At 36.8% G+C, this 12694-nt stretch overlaps 1 protein-coding gene across 6 annotated transcripts in view; it reads left to right on the forward strand.

Annotated features, from left to right (window-relative positions):
• tcf4 (transcription factor 4) overlaps positions 1-12694 on the forward strand; it is a 176311-nt gene that overhangs the window by 29172 nt on the left and 134445 nt on the right. For all 6 annotated transcript variants that reach the window (XM_028024561.1, XM_028024557.1, XM_028024560.1 and 3 more), the window contains 2 exons: positions 10960-11015; positions 11778-11853. In XM_028024561.1, the coding sequence (XP_027880362.1) occupies positions 10960-11015; positions 11778-11853 (132 nt within the window). The remainder of the gene's footprint in view (positions 1-10959; positions 11016-11777; positions 11854-12694) is intronic.

Raw genomic sequence — 12694 nt, forward strand, 5'->3', positions numbered from 1 at the left:
CTCATCTACTGGTCATAAAGCTTCAGATTAAAAACATACCACAGATTTAATGGTTTTACTTCAAGAACTGTTACCTGAACTATAAAACATATGAGACGATTATTGTGATACTTAAACATTTATTCACCCTTTGGATGTTGCAAATCAATTATAATCAACAAATGTTTGCGTTTCTGACAGAGAAAAACCCCCAGAAAGTGAAACTCTGCAGTTTTTGATTGTTTTCAGCTAATATGGAACTTTAGCCATAACTTCTACCAAACACCATGTTGGTTTAGCGCTCTATCGCTAGGAATAATGTTGGTGTACTGAATTAGCATTAGCTTTTGCTAATTACTATGTTATTATAGTGGCTTAGCATTAATGTTAGCTAAATATTGGGTTGGTGGTTTAGAGCTTTAGCATTAGCTTACTCTAATAATAATGTTGTATAGCTCTTTAGTATTAACTTCTGCTAAGCACCATGTTGGTACAGTGCAATAGAATTAGCTTCTGCTAAGCCTTCTGTTATTATAACACGTTAGCATTAATTTCTGCTAAATATTGTGTTGGTACAGTGCTTTAGCATTAGCTTATACAAAGTTGGTATACCGTAATAGCATTAGCTTCTGCTAATTACAATGTTGGTATAGTGCATTAAAATTAGCTTCTGCTAAGCATTCTGTTATTATAGTGCCTTAGCATTAGCTTCTGCTAAACGCCACGCGAGTGTCTAGATTTAGCACTAGCTCCCACTAAAAATAATATTGATAAGTGCTTTAGCATTAGCTTTCAGTAAACACCATGTTGGTGTAGCACTTTAGCATTAGCAGAACTAATGTGTATGAGCAGCGCTGTAGGGTTAGCGCAGCTAGCATTTTAGCGTGCTCACTACTGATATTTATCTTGCTAACTGACTGAACTTTAGCCAACATTTATCCACGACTTTTGATTATTTTTAGCAACATTTCCTGCAGCTTGTTGCTGATTTTGATTCCTAAGATTTTCTTTTCAAAACTCAAAATTGCTGTTTTATGTTTCTAAATTTCCCTTGTTCCTCATTTCCCCAGTTTGGTTCATAAAGATGTTTGTCACATTTCCCAGCAGCCGAGTTCTGATTCTGTAGGAAAACCTGGTCGCTTCCTCACAGGAATCAGCGGGAAGAGCGTGACTGGAGGACACGAGCAGAGGAAGAGCTGATAGGATTCGAACCCCTCCGGCTTGGCGCTCAGCCATGTTTACACTTGACGACAGGACGCCATGAAAGAGCGAGGAGAGGCGCGAGATAAAAGGGAAGAAGAAAGGAAGTAGAGAGGGAGGGAGAGATGAAGGGAGGAGGCAGGAGGGTGAGGAGAAGAAAGGAAAGAAGAGGAAAAAGGAGGGAAAGGTTGTTTCTAGTGGTAAGAAAGTCAGATAAAGGTGTAATGTTGGGTGGAAACTGCAGCTGTGACCTTTTTAAGCTAAATGCTACAGTTTAAATTTGGGAATTTATTAAAAACAAAATCAGAAAATCACAGTTTACATCATTTTGATTTATGAAGGCGTCTAAACTAAAACGTCAAGAAATGCAGCTATAATAAGGTGATTATTGGTAGATTTGTCCTAATCAATAGAGGCTAGCCTCCGTTTTTATATGTTTATAACAGCAACAAACATGAAGGCTGAATATGGATCTTTAAAAACTGAAATGTTTGGTATTTCTACCAGAGTTAACCTGGAGTAATTGATGCGTGTTTGGCTGTTAGCATTACATACGATAGCTCAAAGTGGGAGGTAAAGACTGCAGACTTGAGCGCAAGTTTCCAGTAATCTCCACAGAGAGCGTGAATGATGCAACACGGTTGACTGCAAGGTGTGCAGCGACGCATGTCTGTGTGGGTAAACCCCCTGCCTGGAGGTTCATGTCTGCACTTCAGCTCTGCTGAGAGGCTAGCAGATCAACGCTTTCTTTGGGCCTAAACGGCTGAAACAACACAAACAGTGGATTTTTGTTTTCTCCAAGCCTCTCATTTAGAGCAGAGTTAGCCGTTAGCTTCATTTGAAGGTTTGAACTTGAATGAGAAACTCACCTGGTTCAGTGTGTAGCGCCCTCTGTGGAGCTAATGCTGCTATGTTATTCATTTTATTTATACATTAAGTAAATATCACATATTTATTGTATGCAAGGACAAAAACATACTTCAGAAGAACTCAAGTGCAAACCAGTATTTTTACTTAGCTAACACACGTTTGAAGGCGTCTAGCCACAGCTAGCCTAGCTTGTTTCAATATGCTAAAATAGTTTTGTTTCTTCATATCAGCATCAGAGTGGAGAACTGAAAGTGGATTTCTAATGAAACTTGTTAAATAAATCTCATTATTATTGTACTTTTGAAATTTCCAAAACTCTTTGGTCAAGCTAAGCTAGGCTAAAAAATGTAAATAATTTGTTTTGTTTTGTGAGCAACGGCAACAACAAAAATCATGACAAGGTGAAATATTTGACATGTTTTTATTTATGAATCTAAGACTTTAATTAGATTTTTATGGGATTTTTCACTTTAATTAGATGGCTGAATCAGTTGATGAGCTAGGTTATGCTAAGCTACGCTACTCCATATCTAGTTTGTTAAAAAAAAAAATTTAAAAAAGGCCCAAAATAGCTCATAGTTGTTAAAATATTTATAAAGTACCTGTTTTCATTTTACAAACTGACCATATTTATTGAAATATTTGCCACTTAAACAAGTCGGAGGATATTAGCCTGAGATAGCTGTACAAACTTTAAAGCGCTAAGCTAATATCAGGTAAAATTATGGAAATTGTGACTCATTTGATATAAAATGATAATCTGTAAATGCTAGAATAAAGTATTTCATATTTTTAATTTTTGAAGGTAAAGTTGTTGTTAGGCTAAGCTAGGGTAGGCTAACGCACATACTGCATCTTTATTTACTTGAATTAAGCTTCAATTTTCCACAGTATTCTTCCAGCAGGGCAAATTTGAAAGAAATATTCCTCAACATCTGAAAGTTTAAGCGTTTCTCCTCCGCAGGCGGCTTTCCAAAACATGAGCCAAGAAACCTGAATTATCCACCTGCTTTTGTGGCTCCGGAGCGGCTTTCTGGTGCAGGAATAACTACTTCGCTACTGTTGATTTAAAAAGGGGAAAATGGAGAAAAAGCGAAAGCTGTTTTTTATTTTCTCTGCTAATTAAACACAGATGTCCCGGCACAATTCTCTGAGCATGTTTAACACAGCACCGCTGTTTCCTGATTTACTGTCGGCCATCTTTCCACTTGTTGAGAAACCACGCGGCTCCTCCTCATCCAGCCCACTGGACTTTCTCCAGCTTTCAGAAAGCTCTCCGCTCCCCTCTTCCTGTGTGATTAAACTCACTCATATCTGTGATTGCGTGAGCTGTAAGCTGGCAGGTGTCTATATGATAGAGTTTTACAAAGCCAAACACAAAAACCTCCGCTGAGAGGAAGGAGGCTTAATTGAATTGTCAAACACGGATCTACCCAGAGACTCGGTCTGACAAAAACTCATCCAAAACAAACCTTGTCTGTTTCAATATCACAGCGTCTCACTGCTTCATTGTGCGCCAACCTGTCTGCCTTTCTGCTGGGCTCCGGTTCTGTTCATTAAGTCTGGGAAATCCAGGTGACACTTAATGGAAATAAGGAATCAAGCAGATGAAAGACGGATGTTTCTGAAAGATTTGGATGCCAACATCAAATTGAAGGAAGTTTGATTTTTAATGCTGATTTCTGAAACCAAAATGCTTCTAGATAATATCTATATTTTAATTCTCCATACTGGAACTAGTTACTACGCTGTACTTTTTACTTTTACTTTAGTAAGTACTACTCTTATTTGAGTAAAATTGCTCCTTTACCTACTGTGAGTAACTCGATTGAATGAACAACAAATATGTTTTAACCACAAATTCACCAGATACACATCTGCAATTCTGGTTAAAGTTTATTTTGAAAGACTGATCTGGAATTATTTTTCTTTTGCCTGCAATTGTTATTTACATGAATTATTTTTACTTTGTTTCATAAAACCCAAAATTTTCCATCTGATGATGTAATTTATGATGTTTTGATTAGTTGCTCAGTAATTCAGTCGCCTTTTTAAAAATTACGTACTTTCTTACTTGAGTATTTTTTTGCGTGACAACTTTTTACTTTTACTTGAGTACAGTTTTTGGGTAATTTATCGACTTCAGATTAAAATAAGTGTTGTTGCTTCACTGTGAGCAAGTTTTCTCTAACTGAGCAGTTATTGGATGGATTAGAGCGGCTGCAGTGATACGGACAGGCAGGTATTTCAGTTTACCTTTAAAGTCCCGGGGATCTTGACTCACCTTAAGGCCGCAGCGGCGCTCAGAGGAAACTTCTAGAACTGTAAGTCCGGCTAGCTAGCTAGCTAGCTTTACAGAATTCAGAGTTAGCTTTGTTTTAGCATAAAATAATAACATATAGATTAAATACTAAGATGAAGATGTATTGATATGTGTTTATTTATGAATCTAAGATGTGAAGTATTCAGCTTTAGAGTTTTAAAATTGTTTGAAGGTTAATGAAATGGCGGAACCTGTTGCTCAGTTAGCCTAGGCTAAGCGGAGCTAACGTAACCTAGTTTTGTTCTAAACAATTTGCTTATAAACGGTCAAAATCTTTCCGTAGTTATATAAACATTTACAACCAACCAATAAAAAAGCATATTTATGAACTGTCCATATTTATTTCAATATTTGACATGTAAACGGTAGTCAGAGGCATTTAGCCCGAGGTATTCCTGCTAACATTATAGCTTTGAGTCTGAGTGCCATAAATCCGGTGATATTACAGAAACTGACACATTTTTGGATGGATAGATGAACAAATTGATGGATTGTTGAACTAATACAAAGTAATTAGTTTTTGCAGCTTGTTGTAATTATTAATCACAAAGCCTTGTATGTTAATATTCGTTGGCATAACAAACTATTAGACCTTGAAGTCCCATGTAGCTTCAGTAACTTCAGATTCTTGTTGTTTTTTGCTGCTAAAAAAAGCTAACATAATGAAATGAGAAGATGAAGCTGTGTTGACGTGTTTTCATTTATGAATCCTAAATGTTTATCTTTCAGATTTAGTTTCTTATTTTTCATTTCATTTTTTATTTGGTTAATGAAATAGCTGCACCTGTTGTTTAGCTAGGCTAGGCTAAACTACTTCATATCTAGTTCTGTTCTAAACACAGTTTGCAAGAAAAAAAAATTAAAAAGTGGTTCATAGTTAATATTTATAAACTACCCACATTTATTGTAACATTTACAAAATGTCCATATTTATTCAGATATTTCGCTCATATTATTTTATTTTATTTATTTATTTTTATTTTATCTTGTCTACAATTGCTACTCAGTGGTGGTTGTTGTGTCTCTTGTCTCTATGCTGTAACTGCGAAATAATTTCCCTGCTGGGATGAATAAAGTACTTCTATTCTATTCTATAAACTATTAGCCCAGGTTAGCTAGCTCTAATGTTACATCTTAGCTAGGTTTATGAAGGCCATAGAATATCTGGTAAAATTACAGAAAATATGGCACATTTTTGGATGGATGTTAGGATAGTTGCAGTTCACTGTTATTATCCATCACAAAGCTTTATGTTAATATTTGGCACAACAACAAAAAATAAATAGTAGCGCTTTAAGTCTCAGCTAGCTTTACTGACTTCATAGTTTCTGCTAGCAGCAAAAACAATCTCAAAACAATTATGTCATATGAAAACTGTATTGAGATGTTTTTATTTATGAATTCAACTTCAGAGTTTTAGATCGTTCAGCTTAATAATATGACTGAACCTGTTTGAGCTATGCTAAGCTAGTTCTGCCTTAAGCACTTAGATTGCTTAAAAAGTAAATAATCCCAAAAAGTACTTAAATATTTACAAACTACCCATGTTTGTTGAAATATTTGGGCAAAAAACAAGTTGGAGGCTATTAGCCTGAGCTAGCCCTACTAGCGTTGTAGTGGTAAGCTAGGTTTATGGAAAAATTAAATAAATTTGACTCATTTTAGGTTATATTGACAGACTAGCTTAGTGGTGGATGTATGAAGAGTTTCTGAAGCAGTTTTCATGCCTCAAAAATCTGATTTATTTCCATTTTTCAGTCATTAATTTAGCCTCCATCCCAGTTTGCGCTTCAGAAAAGTTGAGCTAACTTTCTAGCTTGTGACCAGTTTGCTCCCAGATCTTTGTTTTGGTTTCCTTTTTTCCGCCGGTGTTTTTTTGCTTTTGTTCTCCTGGTTGTGATGGTGTGCAGAGATCTAAGCCACAGTTGGCTGGGCTTCACATGGGCCGGCGTGGGGGGGGTTGTCAAAGGAATTGCCGCTCCGCTTATTCTTCCTCCATCACAGCGACGAAGACGAAAAAACACAAAACAAAAAGGATCGGCCTTCTTATTATCAATATTAATCTCTCTTTTTGGAAAGGCATCTGTAGGCTTTTAAAAACGGCGCATTCAAGAAAGCCATGTTTGAACTTGCTAATGTTTTCCCTCTCTCTCTGTCTACACAAACTATTCTCCCTCTTCATTCAACTTGCCATTAGCTCTCCAAGCTGTTGTTTGTTTTCCCGCTTTAATGTTCCTCTATGAACAAAACGGCAGAGAGAAAGGGCCTGAAACATGAAGCGTGCTCGGTTTTAGTGTCTGTGTGCCATGCAGCGCGGCGGTTTGCTGTGGATGCCGCCGCAGAAACCTATTAGAGTCCAGATGTTCTAATTATAGAACGGCTCTGCTGCTTAATGACAGGAAACGCCGGGCGAGGTGTTTCAGCACAGAAACATGAATGAAACCGTCGAGCTCCACCTCAAGGCTGGAAATCGGATTTCCGTTTTCGATGTTGTCCTGCTGGATACGGAGGGCTGGGGGAGGAAAACATTCGAAGCGCTCTATTTTCGTTCCTCCAGCTGTTAGAGGCGCGGCTCGGGAATCTGGGCGTGGTTCTGGTCCGTTTGGCTGAAATCTGTTTGTCTCTTGGAGAAAATGTTTGGAGGTGAAGACACAAGCAACACTAAAAAAAGCGACTTTAGCAGAGCGATACAATTTGTACGGAAGAGGATTAGTGCCCATAATCTGTGGGGCGCGGTTTGTGAAATTGTAAAAATTAACAGCAATAATTTGGGTTGTTTAGACTGTCATAACAGAAAAACACGGGGGTTCGTTTTTCAAAGTCATATTTTCACAATATTATTCATTCAATGTTAGTTTAAAAATACTGTGAATAGTTAAACTAAATATTGAACCTGGTTAAACATTTAGTTTTCTAAATGAACTTTTAGTTTATACATTAAATATCTATGTTTTCAGTTTGATAGCTAGTTAGTTTGAAGCTAAATGCTTTATTTATTTTGGGGCTTAATATTTTGTTTGTAAATAAAATATTTAGCTCCAAACTAAAAATAGTTTTAGTGTGGAACTAGTTAAAATTTTATTTTTAAATCTATTTTTGATTTTTATTTTTATTTTTTTTCTTTTAGCAACAAATTAGCAGTAATTTAAGTGAAGAATAAGCGAAAAGGAAGATAAATGAAGAGAGAAAAGAGGAAATAAAACTAAAGGAGGTGGACTTCCTGTACTGGATGATGACATCACTTCCTGCTTGCTCAGCCACTCACACTGAGGGATTGTAGGTTTTAGACATTTTAAGCAGCTTTAATAGAGATGTAATCTGATTCTTAATTCTTACTGTCTTATTTCAGCGTGTGGGCGTGTGTGTGTGTGTGGGGTGGGCGTGTGTGTGTGTGTGTGTTCTGGATTAAACATGATTGTAGTTCAGTAAAGGTACAAGAAGCTTTTCCTCCTCCGCCTTAAATAAGACGGCTGAATTAAATGTTTGTTTCTCCGTCTGGTTTAACGTCCATCAGCTTCTCTTCTCATTTCTTTGTTTCTTTATTTATTTTTCTGCTCTAAAATATTAACCCCTTAAAGTTCCTGCAGTTTGAGCTTTGAGCCTCATGCACGACATTCGGGACATGTTTTATTTTGTGTCTCACTTCAGTGTTTCAGAATATCAAACCAGTTTAAATATTTGCCAAAAACGACACAAATAAAAACATAATACTGTTTATAGATGAAAAGGTTTACTGAGAAAAATCATCCAAATCTATGTCAGAAACCAAAGACGAGTTTTGTCTTACTTACATTGGCAGTTTGGTTTTAAATATTTAATTAAGATGATAAATATTTAGGGAATAAAGTAAATATTTAGTTGATTCCCTATTAGCTCCTAGTCTATTACTAAGCTAAATATACTAATTATTTAGTTAAACAAAATATTTAGCTTTTGCTGTAGTTTAATTTCTCTGTTTTTGAAGTCTGATGGGTTTTGTTTCTTTGGTTTGTGTCGAGGTGATGTGATGATCTCAGAGGTTTCAGGATTAAATTAAACAAACTGACATGTGTCAGTTTAATTGTTCCTACGGAGCTCCAAACAGGTGCAGCATTGCTGGCCCACATCGTCACCGCTGGCCTCATTTCTGTCTGTCAGAAACCTTTTATTACAAACGTCACCATGTTTACATCACGCGTTCCCCGGCTGCGGCTTTCCAACCCACTGACACCGTTTGGACACGGCAGGTTGGAAAGTTTGATTCTCTGGGTTAGTGGGTCAAACGGACACATCGTGGATTCATGAGTCCAGAAAAATATGTCAAATAATAAAACAGTAATCACTAAAACAGGTTTGTTTCATTAATGACCTACAAGAATTCAGGTTCATTTGAGGTTTTAACGTCTAAAACTGTTTTTACAAACATTCAAACATCAGTTTGAATTTACACTTTCTTTTTTTTATACGGTTTAGTGTGATCATCACTTTTTTCGGGCTGTTACTAAAGAAAATATGTATATAAAAGTACAGAGGAATGAAAATTTAACTTCCCTTAACTCAGTTTGTTTGAATAAATTGCAAAACTCTTATTTTCTTGGGTTTTGTGTAAACTTTCAGTTAGACAAAGTTCACAGTCTGTTGAAGTTTTGGTTTAGTAGTAGGTAACCATTTACATTCATGCTCTTATTGTGAAGTGGTGAGGCCGTTTACTGTTTCCTCTCCTTCCCTAATAACTTTATTTAAAACAAACATGTAGGAACAAAATAAAAAAATAAATCTAATGGTATAGAACATATGTGTACCAACATGGTTGAATTTAGCGCTTTAGATTATGGTAAACATGTTGGTCTTAGTAGAAGTAATGTTAATGATTAGCGGTTTATATTAGCTTCCACTAAATACTGTGTTGGTATAGTGCCTAAGTTTAGCAGAACTGTTTATGATTAGCACTTTAGCATTAGCTTTCGTCAAATATTATGTTAGCCTAGCAAATTAGCATTTCCGTTGCTAATGATAAGCAGCTTAGCATTAGCCTCCACTGAATATCATGTTTTTGTAGCACTTTAGCAATGGAGGAACTAATGTTTATGATTAGCGGTTTAGCATTAGCGTCCAGTAAATACCATGTTTTTATAGCGCTTAAATGTAGCACAGCTGTTTTTTGGGGTTTTTTTTCCATTTTTTTCTCCGAAGAGTTTTTGCGGCGCTAGTGGCTCGTATTTTTTTCTACAGTAGGCAGACAGGAAGGAGGGTGAGGAGAGGGGGAAGACATACGGCAAAGGTCGTCGGGACCGGGAGTCGAACCCGCGAACCTCCAAACGTGGGGCGTGCTAACCCCTGCGCCACCACAGCACGCCCCAGCACAGCTGTTTTTGATTAGGGCTCTAGCATTAGCTTCTGCTAAATACTATATTGGTCTATTGCTTTAGCATTAGCAGAACTTTTTTTTATTATTTTTGCTGTAGGATTAGCAGGTAACCTTTTAGTTAGCTTCGCTCACCGCTGATAACTGATTAGTTATGTAAATATTCCCTAATTTTGTCAGTTTCAGTTCTCCATACAGGATGTTACCTTTATGACACAAACAGCTCAGGGTGTAGAACTGACTTGTTGAATATAAGAAGAACTGATTTATTTTAGAACTGAATATTTTATCTATAAGTTGATATTTTTCCATAACATCGCCATAGAAAAACATGACTTTAATTTAAGCTACTTTATGACATGAATGTATGATACATGCAGATTTTCAGACAACAGGCTGGGTGTGTGAGTGGTAGTTTTTGGACACTGGTGTTTTTGTCCACTCTGATCCCCACACATGCACACATGGGCTAACTGTATTAATAGGAGTCTGTTTTGTGTCAGGCAGATCTTAATAGGATCATTGTGAGAGACATGGGGCTGTCTGTCAGTCTAAGTTCATTAACTGATGATAGATAACCTGCAGAGTGTGTGTGTGTGGTTTTCGGACTGTGCCTCCCTGTTTGTGGGTCTCTAGTGTAATTTATAGCCCTCAATTGGACGCCTTATCAGGTGCAGGACACATGGACGCCTCCTTCTCTCCTCCTCCTCCCATCCTTTAACTCCAACTTGGACTTCTCTCTCATTTTCCTCTCATCCATCCCCCAATCCTCACTTTTTATTACCCAGCGATGCTTTTTTATAATTGCTGCTCGTTCTCTCCTGATGTCTTCAAAACTTGTCAAACTTCTGTTTTGTTTTGTGAAAACGTTTCTGCAGCCGGACTGGAGACGTTTGGGTTGATGTTAGAGAGTCGATTCTGCTGCAGGTTCAGATGTTTAATAAAACATCTGGACGTAAAAACTGGAGTCTGTGGGGAAACGGGAGCGTCCATGGCGTTTCCATGGTTACTGAACACATGCAGCCGGGAATAATAGGAGGGTTTGCAGATATGATAAATGAATAATATCAGATATACTGAGCCTGGATGGATGGGAACATCTGGACCATCAAGTTTCTGGTTTTCCAGAGATCAGTTCCAGTTGCAGCTTCCCAGACCCGATGGTTTCTGTATTCAGTAGGAATTAAATAATTTCCTGTACTGAACTGTATTTTGAGCTAACGTTTTTCTTGTTTCCGTCCAGGTATGGAGGAAAGAACAAATGCAGCTTCATGGGCGAGTGGAAGTCGCTCCTCTAAGGTTTGTTTTGTTGCTTTTCTTCCAGTTTTATTATCAATCAGAAATACTTTTAATCAGAAGCATTTGATTTGGTTTTAATAACAAAACAACTGTTTTCATGTAGAAATGATTGGGTGTGTTTGTAAAGTTACACTGTCAAAAATTAACAGGAATATTTTGGTTTATTTCATAACAGAAAGATCAGGGATCCATTTTTCAGTGTTATATTTTGACCATGTTATACATTTATAAATGTCATAGTTTGAAACTACATATGTAGTTATATGTAGTAAATATGGCTACAAACTTAATAATTAGTTTGAAGCTAATTATTTAGCTAAACATTTAATTAAATATTTAACTAACTATATATTTAGTTTGGTAACTAGGTAATCAGTTAGCTAACAAATAGTTAAATATTGATCTTGCTAACATTTAGTTTTCTAATGAATGGTTAGCTTGGAGCAAAATATTAAGTTTGAAGCTAATTATTTAGCTGGCTAACTAACCAGTTTGGAGCAAGTTCAGAGCTAACAAACTAAATATTTAGTTAAAACCTAAACACTTAGTTTGAAGCTAGGTGATTAGTTGGCTTATTAATTAGTTAGTTCAAACTAAATATTTATGTTGCTAACAAAGTATTTTGTTTGTACATAAACTAAACATGTAGTTTAATAAAATTATTAGCTTGGAGCTAAATACTCCCATTCAGCTAACTTCCTGTTCAGCTAACTTCCTGTTCAGCTAATGTCCCGATCAGCTAACTTCCTGTTCTTTCTGCAGAGTTACGCCGACGGATCGCAGTTCATGGCGTCACATGACAGCCTCTCGCCTCCGTACTCAAACTCCAGGCTAACAGGTCGGCTAACTTCCTTCGTCTCTTGGTTTGTCGTCCGACAGCTGCGGAACGGCTGCTTTGTTTTGGCTGCTTGTGTCTGCGAGTGGAGAAACGCCAGCCGGCGTCTGCTCGTTTACCCATGATGCTCTCTGCCTCTGGCGCCAGTTGTGAGCAAATGGCCACTGACACAGATAATCTGCCTCACACACAGCAGAGCCTAATTACCTTTGACTGGATGCATCAAATATGGAAGACTCTCTCTGACTCTACCTGCCGCCTTTCTGCTTTTCGCTGCTTTGATTCATATCGAACAAACAAACATTTTTATTTTACATGTTCTGATGGAAAGTTTAGTGGAAGGAAAAAGTGTGTTGCGGGAAAAAATTCACATGCTTATTTGGAATTTTATTAATTATTGAATTGATGAATATTGTTGATCTTAATTGTGTTATCTATAAATAATTATTTTCAATACAGAAAGTGAAACCAAATATAGATCCACTAAGAAGTCACATTTTGAGGACTTATTTCTGTTAAGTTCTGCTGTATCTAAGCACTTTAATGGAAAGTTTAGTGGAAGAAGAGTTTGGTTGAGGTGACTCAGGGCACTATGTCATCTGCTGCTGTTGTTCCACTTTGTGTTTTATTCTTATTTTTATTCTCCAGCAAGATGTGAAGCCTGCAAACGCTGCCAAAAGTACCAATATCTGCTTTCATGATCATGATAAACTAAAGTAGTTGTTAAAAACAACCTGGTCTCAGGGTCATTCATACCTATTTCTAGGTATATAATTGCCTTTGTGACTATAAATTGGTGAATATTTAAATGTTTGTAAGTAAATTGGCTAAACAAAGAGAACAG

Source organism: Xiphophorus couchianus, chromosome 8, assembly GCF_001444195.1.
Source record: "Xiphophorus couchianus chromosome 8, X_couchianus-1.0, whole genome shotgun sequence".
NCBI classification, from domain to species: domain Eukaryota; kingdom Metazoa; phylum Chordata; class Actinopteri; order Cyprinodontiformes; family Poeciliidae; genus Xiphophorus; species Xiphophorus couchianus.